This window comes from Chenopodium album, chromosome 19 (assembly GCF_948465745.1).
Source record: "Chenopodium album chromosome 19, dcCheAlbu1.1, whole genome shotgun sequence".
Lineage (NCBI taxonomy): Eukaryota > Viridiplantae > Streptophyta > Magnoliopsida > Caryophyllales > Amaranthaceae > Chenopodium > Chenopodium album.
In genome coordinates this window covers 38,770,054-38,782,855 of record NC_137852.1, presented here as the reverse complement: position 1 = coordinate 38,782,855, position 12,802 = coordinate 38,770,054, and the positions used below count along the sequence as shown (strand labels likewise).

General features: G+C 34.6%; 1 protein-coding gene across 1 annotated transcript; it reads right to left on the bottom strand.

Moving 5' to 3' along the window:
• Positions 1 to 788: 788 nt before the first annotated feature.
• Positions 789 to 12,265, bottom strand: LOC145593642 (ABC transporter B family member 15-like). The gene is made up of 7 exons (XM_081649934.1): positions 12,062 to 12,265; positions 8,663 to 8,717; positions 5,913 to 6,091; positions 5,199 to 5,656; positions 4,106 to 4,646; positions 2,734 to 3,645; positions 789 to 2,373 (listed from the first exon to the last, which is right to left on the bottom strand). Exons 1-7 carry the CDS (start codon positions 12,263 to 12,265, stop codon positions 991 to 993), a joined length of 3,732 nt encoding a protein of 1,243 aa, XP_081506060.1. The 3' UTR covers positions 789 to 990.
• Between the last annotated feature and the right edge of the window lie 537 nt (positions 12,266 to 12,802).

The window sequence follows — 12,802 nt, the reverse complement described above, 5'->3', positions numbered from 1 at the left end:
AGTTGTTTTTTTTAGTACACCACTTCTCACTTCTAGAGTTGCTCACTAGTTTGATATGGAGTATTAAACTGGATTAAAAATCGAAAATTTGAAAAATCATGGCTCCAAGAGTGGATTGATCATGCCAAACCAAAAATAAACCTTAACTATAAAATCAGTCAAAAGACTGAAAATTTAGTTTGGACTGTTTTCAGTCATGTTTCTAAGATTTTAAAATAAAAAGTGAATAATACCTTTTAAATTGAAATCTTGAGGTTTTTTATTTTTTATTTTTTTTATTGGAGCCGCAAAGGTGATGTATTTAATTCCAGGATACCCTAAAATCGTGAAGGAAGCTCTCAAATGAGTTATTCATACTCTCATTGAGATCTTAATGTTAAATATATCCAATATACATTTTTTTTATTTTTGAACCGCAACGTTGAAAATATTCTCCCCTATTCTTTTAAGCTCCTCTGTTGAAATCTGCTCTGGTCTGATAACTCTATTCGCATTGCTGTGTTCTGATGACACCTGAATATGCTCTGCTTAGCTCTGCCAATAAGCTGAAAGGCACATGGCTTCTTTATTCACACACGCACATTCCTTCGACCGTCTTATATGATTTGTAGGATAAAAAAAGGTCATATATGGTCTAGTCAAATTCATTTTTTGTCAAAAATTCGTTTTTGTGTATAATTTAAACATGTTAAATTTTGTTATAAATATTGCCAAAATATAATTAAAAATATTATTGGTGCTCCATATAAAATGTTTATTGGCAACTGTGAAAACCCAAACGCTGGAACTAAAGAAAAACAATGTATCAATCCTTCTAACATAGCATAGACAATTATTTTAGAGGTCCAAATAAAACAGAATTGCAGCTCCTCATTCACTGGACTCTAAAGTCTAGATGAACTTGCTAATAAATGTCAATACAATGCTTAGTAGTACGTTCCATCTCTACTATATTTAGTAATTAGTACTACATTGCACAGTTCTAATTATCTACTCCAAATTTGAAGGATGTGGAGTGCCATGAAGGTTCACCAAAGAATAATAGGCTCCATTTGGTCCCTTAGCCAAAAGAGAGGAATGTGTACCTTTCTCTATAACTTCGCCTTTCTCTAACACCGCAATGAGATCACACTTTTGTATAGTGCTCAACCTATGTGCCACTACCACACTTGTTCTACCAACCATTACTCGTTCAAGTGCCTCTTGCACAATATTTTCGGACTGGCTATCAAGTGCACTTGTTGCCTCATCTAGCAATAGTATTGCCGGGTTTCTTAGAATAGCTCTTGCTATTGCTATTCTTTGCTTTTGTCCTCCCGATAATTGAACTCCTCTATTACCACACCACGTATCATACCCGTCTTTTAGTCCGGATATGAAGTCATGAGCGTTAGCAGCCTTTGCAGCCTCGATAATCTCTGATTCATCAACCTCATCACTAGCTCCGTAGGCTATATTCCCCCTTATGGTATCGGCAAATAATGAAGGCTCTTGGCTCACTAGAGCTATATGCTTCCTAAGGGACCTAAGGTTATACGTCTGTATATCACGTCCATCAATTTTGACAGACCCCTGGAGAGGAGCATAGAACCTTTCGATTAAACCAATAATTGTCGACTTACCCGACCCACTTTGGCCCACTAGCGCGGATGATTTACCAGCCTCAATATTGATTGAAAAGCCCTTGAAAATCACAACATCGGGCCTAGTAGGGTACGAAAAGTGTACATCTTGGATTTCTATGTGACCACTTATTTTCTTAGGCTGGTATCCGTTAGAACTGTCGGGATCAATCTTGGTAACACGGTCTAGGACTGCAAACACTGATCCAACAACATCCACACCCTTGGCAAGGTCTGAGGTCATGCTCCCGGCCTCAGCAATGACACGCCCGGTGGTCACTAAGATTATGATGTTCTGGAACAATGCCTTAGAAGTTAGCTGACCATGAGCCATTAGCCTACCACCATACCAAAAATCAGCAGTCCAAACAAAAATGTACATGCCCTGAGAGGCTCCCAGCCCAAGACCTGCATACCATGACTGTCGAATACTTTCCTTTCGAGGGCCTTCTTGTGCCTTCTCAAGCATTGCTAGGATTCGGTCCTGGGACGAGAAAGCAGTGACTGTGCGAAGGTTGGATACAGCTTCAGCAGCCAACTTACTACTCTCATTCTGGGCTTTGCTTGCCTTCTTAGACATGTTTTTAAGTAAAACAGCCCTTGCGTAATAACTAATTATAATTAGGGGTTGGGTTGCTATCATGAAAATGGCCAGCTTCCATGAAATGACTAAACCCATTGTAACTGCAGTTACTACAGCTGAAATTGATTGGACTATAAGTGACATCCGATCTCCAACCAACGATCTTACCTGCAAATAGTCAATATATGAGTTAACAAGTCACAAAAATGCTCATCAATGTTGAAGGGAAAATATTTCTCCCTCCCATCACTTTTGTTACGTATTCTACTTCGGACGTCTTGATTTTATGGTCACCTTTAAGGAAGTTAATACGAGTAATGTTTAGAGGTGCTTAAGAGTAAACGAAATGACACATTAATATTTTTTTCCCCACATAAGGTAGCCGTGAAAATAATAAGGTTGACTAAAATATTTCACTGACAAAAAGAAAAAAAAGGCACTAAATATGTAGTATTAAAGATATAATAGAATACAACAACTAGCACATGGAAATGGAACTATTAAGAAGCAAGGGGATAGATAACTTACAACATTGGCATCTATAGCAAGCCTTGAGCAAATAGCACCAGTACTATTTTCATCCTGATCGAACCACCCAACCTCAAAGGCAAGCATTTTAGCTAGCATCCTTTCTCGTACTCTTTTAGTCAAGAACTCCCCCATATATGCGAAGTTGTAATGTTGAACAATATTCACTATAAATGAGAACACAGCCAATCCAAAAAAACACCAAGCATAAATCGTAGTCTTCCTCTTGATCTCTTCTTTATCTTCCAAGAAATATACGGATATCAACGACCCCATAGTGAATGCATAAAGTGGTTGGACTGCTCCAAATAGTATAGCACCCAAACAACCCAAAATGGCTTGTTTCCACTCGGGTAAGTTCAAAGACAACAATCTTCCAAATGATGGGACAGGCAATACTTCATCGCCCTTAGGCTTGGTATCAAGTTCATTGGCCAAGTCATGAACCGATTTGAGTGAACTTGAGCGACTGCCTAATGAGAGTGTACGGCTACTCATGCTATGTCTTGAATCCACATTGTAAGACATAGGTAAGTTTGAGGTGGAAGGGTGAGACAAACTTCTTTGATTATCATTAGATTTTTCCATCTGCTGTAGCCGAACTAATGAAGTGTACATCCCTTCTTTGTGTTGGATCAACTCATCATGGGAACCGATCTCCATCACCTGGCCGTTTTGGATAACGGCAATAGTGTCAGCATTACGAATTGTGGAGAGTCTGTGGGCAATAACTATTGTGGTTCGTCCCAAAGCAGCCTTGTCAAGTGCTTCTTGGACAACTCGTTCTGACTCGGAGTCTAATGCACTGGTTGCCTCATCTAGGAGCAGGACACGTGGTTTCTTGACTATTGCTCTTGCTATTGCTATTCTTTGCTTTTGTCCACCTGACATTTGGACTCCTCTTTCTCCAACCTGCAGACATGATGCACGAAAAATGAACAAAATTTACTTCACTTACTCTTGAACGTAAGGATTGATGATCAACACAAGTATACCCCTAACACACCTACATCAAATATGTTGTACTATATACATCAACACCAACATTATCTCAAAACCCCTTCACGACTCCAAGGATGTCAGCAGAATAAGAGAAGGGAAAGTGAAGATGCATACATACAGCCTTACCTTCACTTCACCAAAACAGAGAAATAATTTTATACATGCAAATAAATTCACTATTCCAATATGAATGTCATCAATCAAAATTGAACTGTAGTATTCATTGTATGTCTCTTAGAGATTGTACTATAATAATCTTTAACAATAATCAGACATTACTTGTTCTTCTGATAATATTCCAAGAAGAATTCTGCAATAATGCTCAACACTAAGAATGACTCAATACATGTGCAAATTATGGTGCATATACCTGTGTATCATAGCCCAGAGGCAATTGACTGATGAAATTGTGAGCATTCGATGCTTTTGCAGCGTCAAAGACCTCATCCATCGTAGCATCTTCTTTGCCAAAAAGTATGTTTTCTTTAATTGTAGTCGCGAAAAGTGCAGGTTCCTGGCTGACTAACCCCATTTGTGATCTCAACCACTTAAGTTGAAGCTTATCAATTGACACCCCGTCTAAAAGTATCTCCCCACCAAGTGGGTTATAAAACCTTTGAAGCAAAGCTACTGCAGTGGATTTTCCTGAACCACTCCCTCCAACTAATGCGACTGTTTTCCCTGCAGGAACTTGCAGTGAGAAGTCGCGGAAAATTATTGAATCTGGTCTTGAAGGGTAAGTGAAACTGACATGCTTAAATTCAACTTTCCCAGATACATTATCTAAGGTTAGCCCATCCATTTTTTCTGAGTCAATAGCCGGCACCCGGTTTATCACTTCCATCATCTTTTCTCCTGCTAAAGCAGCTTCTGAGAAGTATTTAATGTTCGGTAAACTAGAACCCAGAGCCCTGTCAATATCATCAAAAGATAAAGAAATGAAGTAAGCAACAATAGAAGTCAAGAAGAGAAATTTTTATTTTATGTTCATTGAATCAGCTTATCCTACTTTCATACTGTAAACACCAAAATTATTTGATTATTGGTGTCATGTCATATTTATCTAAAAGGGGACAATATTACTAGTTAATGTTACGATATCTTAATGATTTAGGGATCATCCTTAGCGTTTCAACAGGTAAAAGAACAAGTCATAAAAGAGAGAGAAATCGAGAGAGTTACAACTTGTAACCCCCAAATTTTCTGCTTATTTCTTTAATCTTTACATTAATGTTGTAGGTTGGATTTTTTGTGGTTTACGCATATAGCTACACAACTCAAAACTTCACAAATCACAACACACAAATTTAAGTCTTTCATACATTAGATTGTTGCCTACTCGATTTCTTATTTTTTAATAATAAATTAGAAGGAAAGAAACAACAATGTATTTCAAAGGAAGTTAGCTAGAATAAAACAATAAATTCAAAAAATCATCAGGAAAAATGAGCAAAGGAACTTACAGTCCTCCCACACAAAGGGCAGCACCAACCATATAAATGGTACCACCTTTAGCAGTGTGATTTAAAACAAGTTTGGTACCATACCAAGTACAGAAAGCCCAAACAGCAAAAATTATGCCGTTGCTACCAATAGCGACACCCTTAGCCAAACCTTGCCGGAGTCCCAACTTCACTGATCCTTCCAAAGCAGTTGAGAAGTTAGATAATGTTTTGTGTTCTCCTACAAAGGCATATACTGTTCTTATGGAGGATATTGCTTGTTCTGCTATGCCTGCAGCCTTATTGTACTCAAGAGTCAGCTTCCTAGATAGCCCCATCAATATCCTTCCGTACATCAAGCCCGGTATAATAAGGAAAACTATGAAGGGAAACCCAACTATTGCTAACCTCCATAGCAATGAAAATGCTACCACATAGCTTGAGACAAATAGGGATACGTTCCTCACAAAATTTGGTACCTAATTCATCAGCAGAGGGCATTGGAGTGCAAAACTCATGTTAGCTACATACAATTCTACAATTTATCATGGATAGTCTCACATTATCATGGATGATGAGATTGACAAAAAAAATGTTCTTCATGAGCTTACACACAGTTTAACTACCATTGCTACAATTTATGACTGCTTGCCAAATGCTACTTAGAATTTCATGCAATAGCCAAGAGGGCAAGAAGCAAGGAAAATAAAAAGGCATCATAACAAGAAAGTATACCTTTTCACTTATTACATCTTGGATGATAAGGCTATCATTGGTAACACTGATGATTACTTCAGAAGTACTACTAACATGCAAATCAAAGTAACCCACATCTTGCCTCAACACTGCTTTTAAGTATCTATATCGCAGTCTCGAGGCTTGTCTTTCAGCTGTCCTTGTCCAACAATATCCCTCTGCAAATTGCAAAGCCAAACAAATAAAGCAATAACAAAAATAAACCAGATTGTAAATATAGCACTACAGTCTACAAGGCAAGGAGCAGCATAGTCACAAGTTTCAGCTCAGCTACTAAACTCTACTCTCTGAGCACTCCATCCGTCCATTCTAGTAGCATTAAGACTCACATAAGGCATTTCAGTCACTTCCTATAAACATTTGTTACAAGAGTTTTCCATGTTATATGTAATAGGTTTTTTTACTCACTATTGCGGATGATTCACAAGGATGAATTAGGTTGGTTTTATTTTGAATCCCATTCAGAATATTTAACTTGTTGCTTGTGTTAAAAACCCAAATGAAACCAATGAGGTCAAAGTAAGCCAAAGAGACATATTAATATGCTTTGATGCTTCAAAAAGGGCATTAAACTTAAACATCACAAGATTCACAATGACACTCCTCAATAAAAAAAACTCTATAATTTCAGTTTAAGTTGCATGTCAAGGAACAGCAGAGTGTGTAGCTGTTACCACTGTTAGCTATCCCTCACTCTCATCACATTGGGTGTTAAATGTGATGTAATTTTTTTGCTAAAAGGTTCATAACACATTAACATTTTTTTTTTTTGTGGGTGTGTGCCAGTAATGTGAACCATCCATTTTTGGAATATATTGCGAGTAATAAGAATCGGAGGGCGGAGGTAGTTTTTTTTTTTTTTTTTTTTTTTTTTTTTTTTTTTTTGTTTGTAAGAATACACCTTAACTTAAATTTTCAGGGAGGACAAAACTTACGCCAGAACCCGAGCGTTGACCATGTTTTCCGGCATTGACCTTGTCACGTGTTCTCTTAAAACAGCCTCCCTGTATCTTTCTCCCTCACCAACACCACCCCACCACCACCACTTCACTGCCACCCTCACCAACGCCATCTCACAGAAAGAAAGAAGGTGAAAGAACATTAAACAAAGCGTTACTCGCTAGTTAATTTTCTGCAAAACCTAGATACAACTCTCCAATTAAGTGGGTTGGTCTCACACCTAACAAATATGAGAGTAATCACCCTTTCATTAGGGTGTTCGCTCACTGCGGCATTTCATCGAACAGGTGGTGTGCCTCTGAAAACCAGCAACAAATTAAACCCATTTACATTATGTACTTCAACAATCAGTGAGCAATCTGAATTGGGTTTGAAGAATTCGAGCTCTAATAGCGAAGAAGCACCCAAGATGTTGTCTTTAAGAATCAATTGGGTATTTATTTCAGAAATGGATGGCTGAAGGTTTTCTTGTTCATAGGATAGGAGTGTTCTCTTTCCCTCTATTGGGTTTATTTTTGTTTTCATGGGAGTAGAATTGTTGGGTGATGACCCACACATGACGAGGTCGATGTCAATAAACAAGGTCAACACTCAAATTCTAGCGTAAGGTATGTTGTTAAAAAAAATAGGCAAAATCGGCCTCAACATCACAAATTTTTAATAAGGTGCAAGTAGTAGCATGAACTTTCACTAGTAGTCTAGTCCGTAGTTATAACAATACAAACTTCTTCGTTAAGTGCACAAAATATCAAAAGCTTTGCCGAAGACATGGTATCTAATATTTTATTATCATAAAAAAATCGCCTGGTATTGCGTGCCTCGATTTGTATGCGGAAAAAAAATTATCAAACAAGGCTTTGGAGGTCAATTTAGTCAATTTTGAGATCAAATTTAGCAAATTAAATTGAAAAAAAATTGATTTGCGTGCTCTAAAAATGTCTCGGTTAAGATCTTGGGTCAATTTGGACTTTGAGGACTAAATAAATATGATATCAAAATTTGTAAAAAACATTAACAAAATCATCGTATTGGATAAAACTTTCGGTCGTAGGTTTCATTTATGATATTTTGTGCACCTGATAAAGAAGTTTGTGCTATTACGACTATTAGTTAAAATTCATGCTGCTAAATGCACCTTGTTAAAACTTAAAAGTTCGTGTTGTTGTGGTCAATGTTGCCAAAAACTATTATAAGGTTCCATTAAAAAAAAAAAATTATAAGGTAATTTTGGCAAATTATCTATTTTTATACGACGTGTTTTTGTGTGGCCGGCAGACACATCCCAAAACATTGACCGGGTAATCCCTGATTCAGTAACCCCCGATCGTTCGAGAAACCTTAATCGAGTAATCCCTGATTGACCGAGTTATTCTCGACCGAATAACCTCTTATCGATTAAGTAACCCCTAGCCAAGTAGCTCCGGTTACACGTTATGACCAGCTACATATAAAACTTCTAAAAAAAAAATTTCTATGAATTTGCTTCCATATTCATTTTCCAATTCAATATACTTCGCACAATGTTATCTTTCGATTGAGTACATACAGTTTTAGTTGGTGTTACTCCGTAGTTTCATTCTAAGTACTTAAATTAGTGAGCTTCATGCCTTCACTCTCTTTGTAAATTGATATATTGTTAGCTACTTTATACAAGTATAAATATTACCTTAGTATAGAAATTAAAATAAGTACAGTATATCATAGCAAAACGAAATAATAAAGAAGTAAAAAAAACAGAAAAATAAAAATGAAAGATAGTGTAGACGCACCAAGGAAACCAAAAACCAGTGCTCCTGCTCCCATAATGCATAAAACTAATACGTTCTGTAGAGAAATCAAATGAACAATCTTAAATGAAAATGTGAAAATAGCTAGGTAGTACAATGAAAATGTGAAAATAGCTAGGTAGTACAGTATTTCTTTTTCTCAACAATTTATTATCTTACCATACAAATTTTTGTGGTAACAAGTTAGTACTAATGGATAATTAAAGATTGCAATAATATTGATCGTTTACAAATCTTTATTCTTGTAGATGTCATATGACTATTATTTAATGATATTATTACTTTCGTTCAAAAAAATATATATATACGCACATCTCATTGCCAGATTTAATAAAAGAAAAAACATTAAGACAACACTATGGATCGCCTGGTCTACAGTTTAGATAATGCCTTGGGCTACCATGACACAACACTATCATGGGCTAGCCTAGCCATAAGTTAGCACAAGTGCACAACCAATGCCATCATTTTCTTTTATAATAATTATTGAAGTATAATTAAAGATATTTCATATCAAAGTAGTGGATGTTGAAAAATATGCATGGTAAAATAAATTAATAAATAAATAAACCTCAAAATGATGCAATAATTGTGTAACGAAGTACATAATAAAACATCTTAGGTGATCTCCAAAAACTTTGTAATCAAGGAAAAATTTTCCTCCTAAATATTTTTTTTTTTTTGGTAAGAAGCATAATTTATTATTATAATTCTTTTTTGAAGATTATTATTATAATTGCTATTGTGTTATATTTCTCAAGAAACATTCCTTAAAAAAATATCTTCTCTATAAAACTTCTATATATCAATTTCAATAATTTAAAAAAAACAAGCATGGTTAGGAAATTATCTAGTAATTTCTTATTTGGGATGGATTCTTAAGGCCGGCCCGGATGGCTGTTTTGTGGGGTGGTCTCCTAAGGCCCAATTGAAAATGAGCCCAAAATTAAGAATGTAATTATGAATTAAGTAAAAATTATTGCACAAGTTTTGATGTTTGCTTAGTTGGTAATCCTCATGTCCTTAATTTTTTTGCCCCATTGTAAAAAATTAAGTCAAAGTTTAAAATCTTTAACCATAAAAACTCTTAATCTATATAAGATAAAAAAGATATTTATGTAGAATCTTGTTAGATACGTCTCATTATATGTATATATTTTTAAATATCTAGTTTTCATATTTTTTTTACACGTATAAATATGAAGATAAAACCAATTTAAAATGCGCTTCGGAGACAAAAAAATTCATGAGTGCTAAAACTGGTAACAATTTATTTATTAACCATTTTGCCACCTTTTCATGTATATATAATGATGTCTTTATGATGGAAAAAAAAAAAAAAAAAAAAAAAACAAAAAACCCTTGTGATATCATATTACAAAGTCTTTTTTATTTACAACATAAGTATATACTCTCTTTGTTACTTTTCTATAATTACGATTTCTGTTTTTGATGTATCGATTTTATGGCTACCTTTTTGTTCTTTTATAAAACATAATTCTAATTTTATTTACACATGTATCCCCATATTTTGGTAAAGAAAACTAGCCCAAGACAACTAGCCCAATATTTTGGTAAAGAAAACTAGCCCAAGACAACTAGCCCAATATTTTGGTAAAGAAAGGTAAGGTCTAAGGGCCACATTAATTTTCCTTAAATGTTAGATTTTCCTCATTAATTGTCCAAGTCTTAGTAGATCGTCCTCAAGTGAATAGCTCTATCTAGACGTCTAGTCTCTATTAGTTTTTATTTATTTTCTTAAACGGTAATATACGGGGTTGTCCCTCCTATCACAGAGGGGTGGGTTGAGGATCAAAACCAGGTCATTTTTGGGGGAGATAATGTCTCTATTATTCATATAGATGATATAAACCTATGAACAAATAGTACTCCCTCCGTCCCTTAATTACATTCCTATTTCTAAATTTACATGGGTTTTAAGGAACTTAAAGTAACCTTAAAACCCATGATTAGAAAGATAATGGGAATTACAGGACATTTATTGATGTCTTTAAAACAAAGATATAATGATATTAAATGAAGCACATGTCATCAATCCTTTAAAAAGAAAAAAGACCAATCACATTTACGGAGTATTTATCAAAAATAAAAAGGCCAATCATATTCAATTATAGTGCTAAACATGGATTTAGAATGTTCAAAAGGGTGAATGAAAATTATGGTTTATGTGCAAACATTAATTGCAAAATGGAAAATAATTAAAGTAACGGCACATCATAATTACTTAGGGATATTTGGTAAAAATTCATTTAATTATGAATGTAATTTTGAAACACCTAAAAAGAAAAGCAGGAATGTAACTAAGAGATGGAAGGAGTCGATTAAAACAAAAGTTAGGGCATGCATAATAAATACGGAGTAACATGATACAATATGAATCTGAATAAGATGTTGCATCTGATCTTCACAAGCCCCAAACATTGGGATCCAAAGTCGGCCGTTCAACCTACATTGTTTACTCCAATTTTTCATCTTATGCATCTTTTTTCTATGCATCTAATTCCAAGACATTATATGCTAAAATTGCTAATTAAACTACTTCCTCCGTCCCCGAAAGAACGACCCATTTGAATTGATTACGTGGGTATTAAGATTGTTAAATAAGTAGAAGTAAAAGTATATTGAAAATATAAATTTACATGGGGTTTGTAAAAAAAAAATAGAGAGAGAAAGTAATAAAATTATATGGAAAATCAAATTTTTATATGGGGAAGCTAATTTTGCACAAATGTTATTGCAAATTGGTGGGTGTTTTAATGCAAATGGGTCATTCTTTTTCGGGACTAAAATTAAGCCAAATGGGTCGTTCTTTCAAAGACGGAGGGAGTAGTAAAATGTGAAAGCTTTAACATAATGACATGCTTATAGCACTCACGAAGTCACTCTATAGTAAATTGTGAAAGCTATGGTCATGTTTTCAACATCTTATTCAAATAATATTCATTAATTTTAGTAATAAGTAACAAAAATTTTAGACAAGTAAAGTTCAGCAAAGTTAAATTAGTAAAAATAAGTTTTAATTAATAAAATTAATCAGTAACTTAAAAAACAAACAAAATAGATAATCAATAAGAAAAACTTAATACATAGAAAATTTTGGTAAATAAATTCATATTAACTCAAAAAAAAAAAAGTGTCTTGTGTGCGGCTGGCCACACCATGTGACCGTTTATAAAAAAACAAAGTAACCCCTATAACATTAATCAAGTAACTCCTGTAACACGCACTAAAGAAGTAACTTATGTAATACTGATCGAGTAATCCTTATAACACTCATGAAGTAACTCTATATAAGAATTTGTAATTAAAAAAAAATAGAGAAATGGAAAAGCATTGTTGAAAATGCAATAATAAACAAACCTTGTTGACAATCTTGGTAAATGCTTGAGGAGAATTGAAATTAGAATTACTGCCAAAATTGTTTATCAACTTATTAGTGAAACCAAAAGTCATCGGCAATGTGCAACCGTCACCAACGGCTCCGATGAAACCAAGGACCATCAAAATTAAATCCACACCGTCCGCATGCATAAAGATGCTCCACAATGACCCTTTTTTCCCCATTACACCCTTCATTCTTATTCTTATTAACAAAAACAAGAAGAGAAGAGTGTATAAAAAATTGTTTATGGACTTTAAGTTGAACTTTTTTTTTTTTTTTTTTGACAGAAACTTTAAGTATGACTTTATAACATGGAGATGTGGGAAATGGCCAAATGGGAATCAACTCCTTTAAATGTGACTTATTTCCCTTTTTATTTTAAAAAAAACAAAAACAAAATCCAATGAGATCTTGTCCATTCTTAATTATTATAAATAGTTTCTTCAATAAAATCCAATGAGATCATATCTAGTTGTTAACATTAGTGTCACATATTGACTGTATAATAAGGCCCTGTTCACTTCAGCTTAATTTTAGTTTAGTTCAACTCCTAATTTTCTTCTCTTAATTATATAATATTCATTTCAGCTCAGTTCAGTTCGGTCCAATTCAGTTCAGCTCCAATCTGTTCAGTTCAGCTTCAATCAGTTCAGTTCACTTTAGCTCAGCTCAGTTCAGTAAATGTGAACACGCCCTAAGGGCCTGTTCTCATTGACTGA

Coding starts and splice junctions, on each gene's coding strand:
- LOC145593642 (XM_081649934.1), bottom strand. CDS start 12,265: ATGGGGAAAAAAGGGTCATTGTGGAGCATCTTTATGCATGCGGACGGT. Junction 8,718..12,061: donor TTACCAAGATTGTCAACAAG/GTTTGTTTATTA, acceptor ATTTCTCTACAG/AACGTATTAGTTTTATGCAT. Junction 3,646..4,105: donor CTCTGGGCTATGATACACAG/GTATATGCACCA, acceptor TCATGTCTGCAG/GTTGGAGAAAGAGGAGTCCA.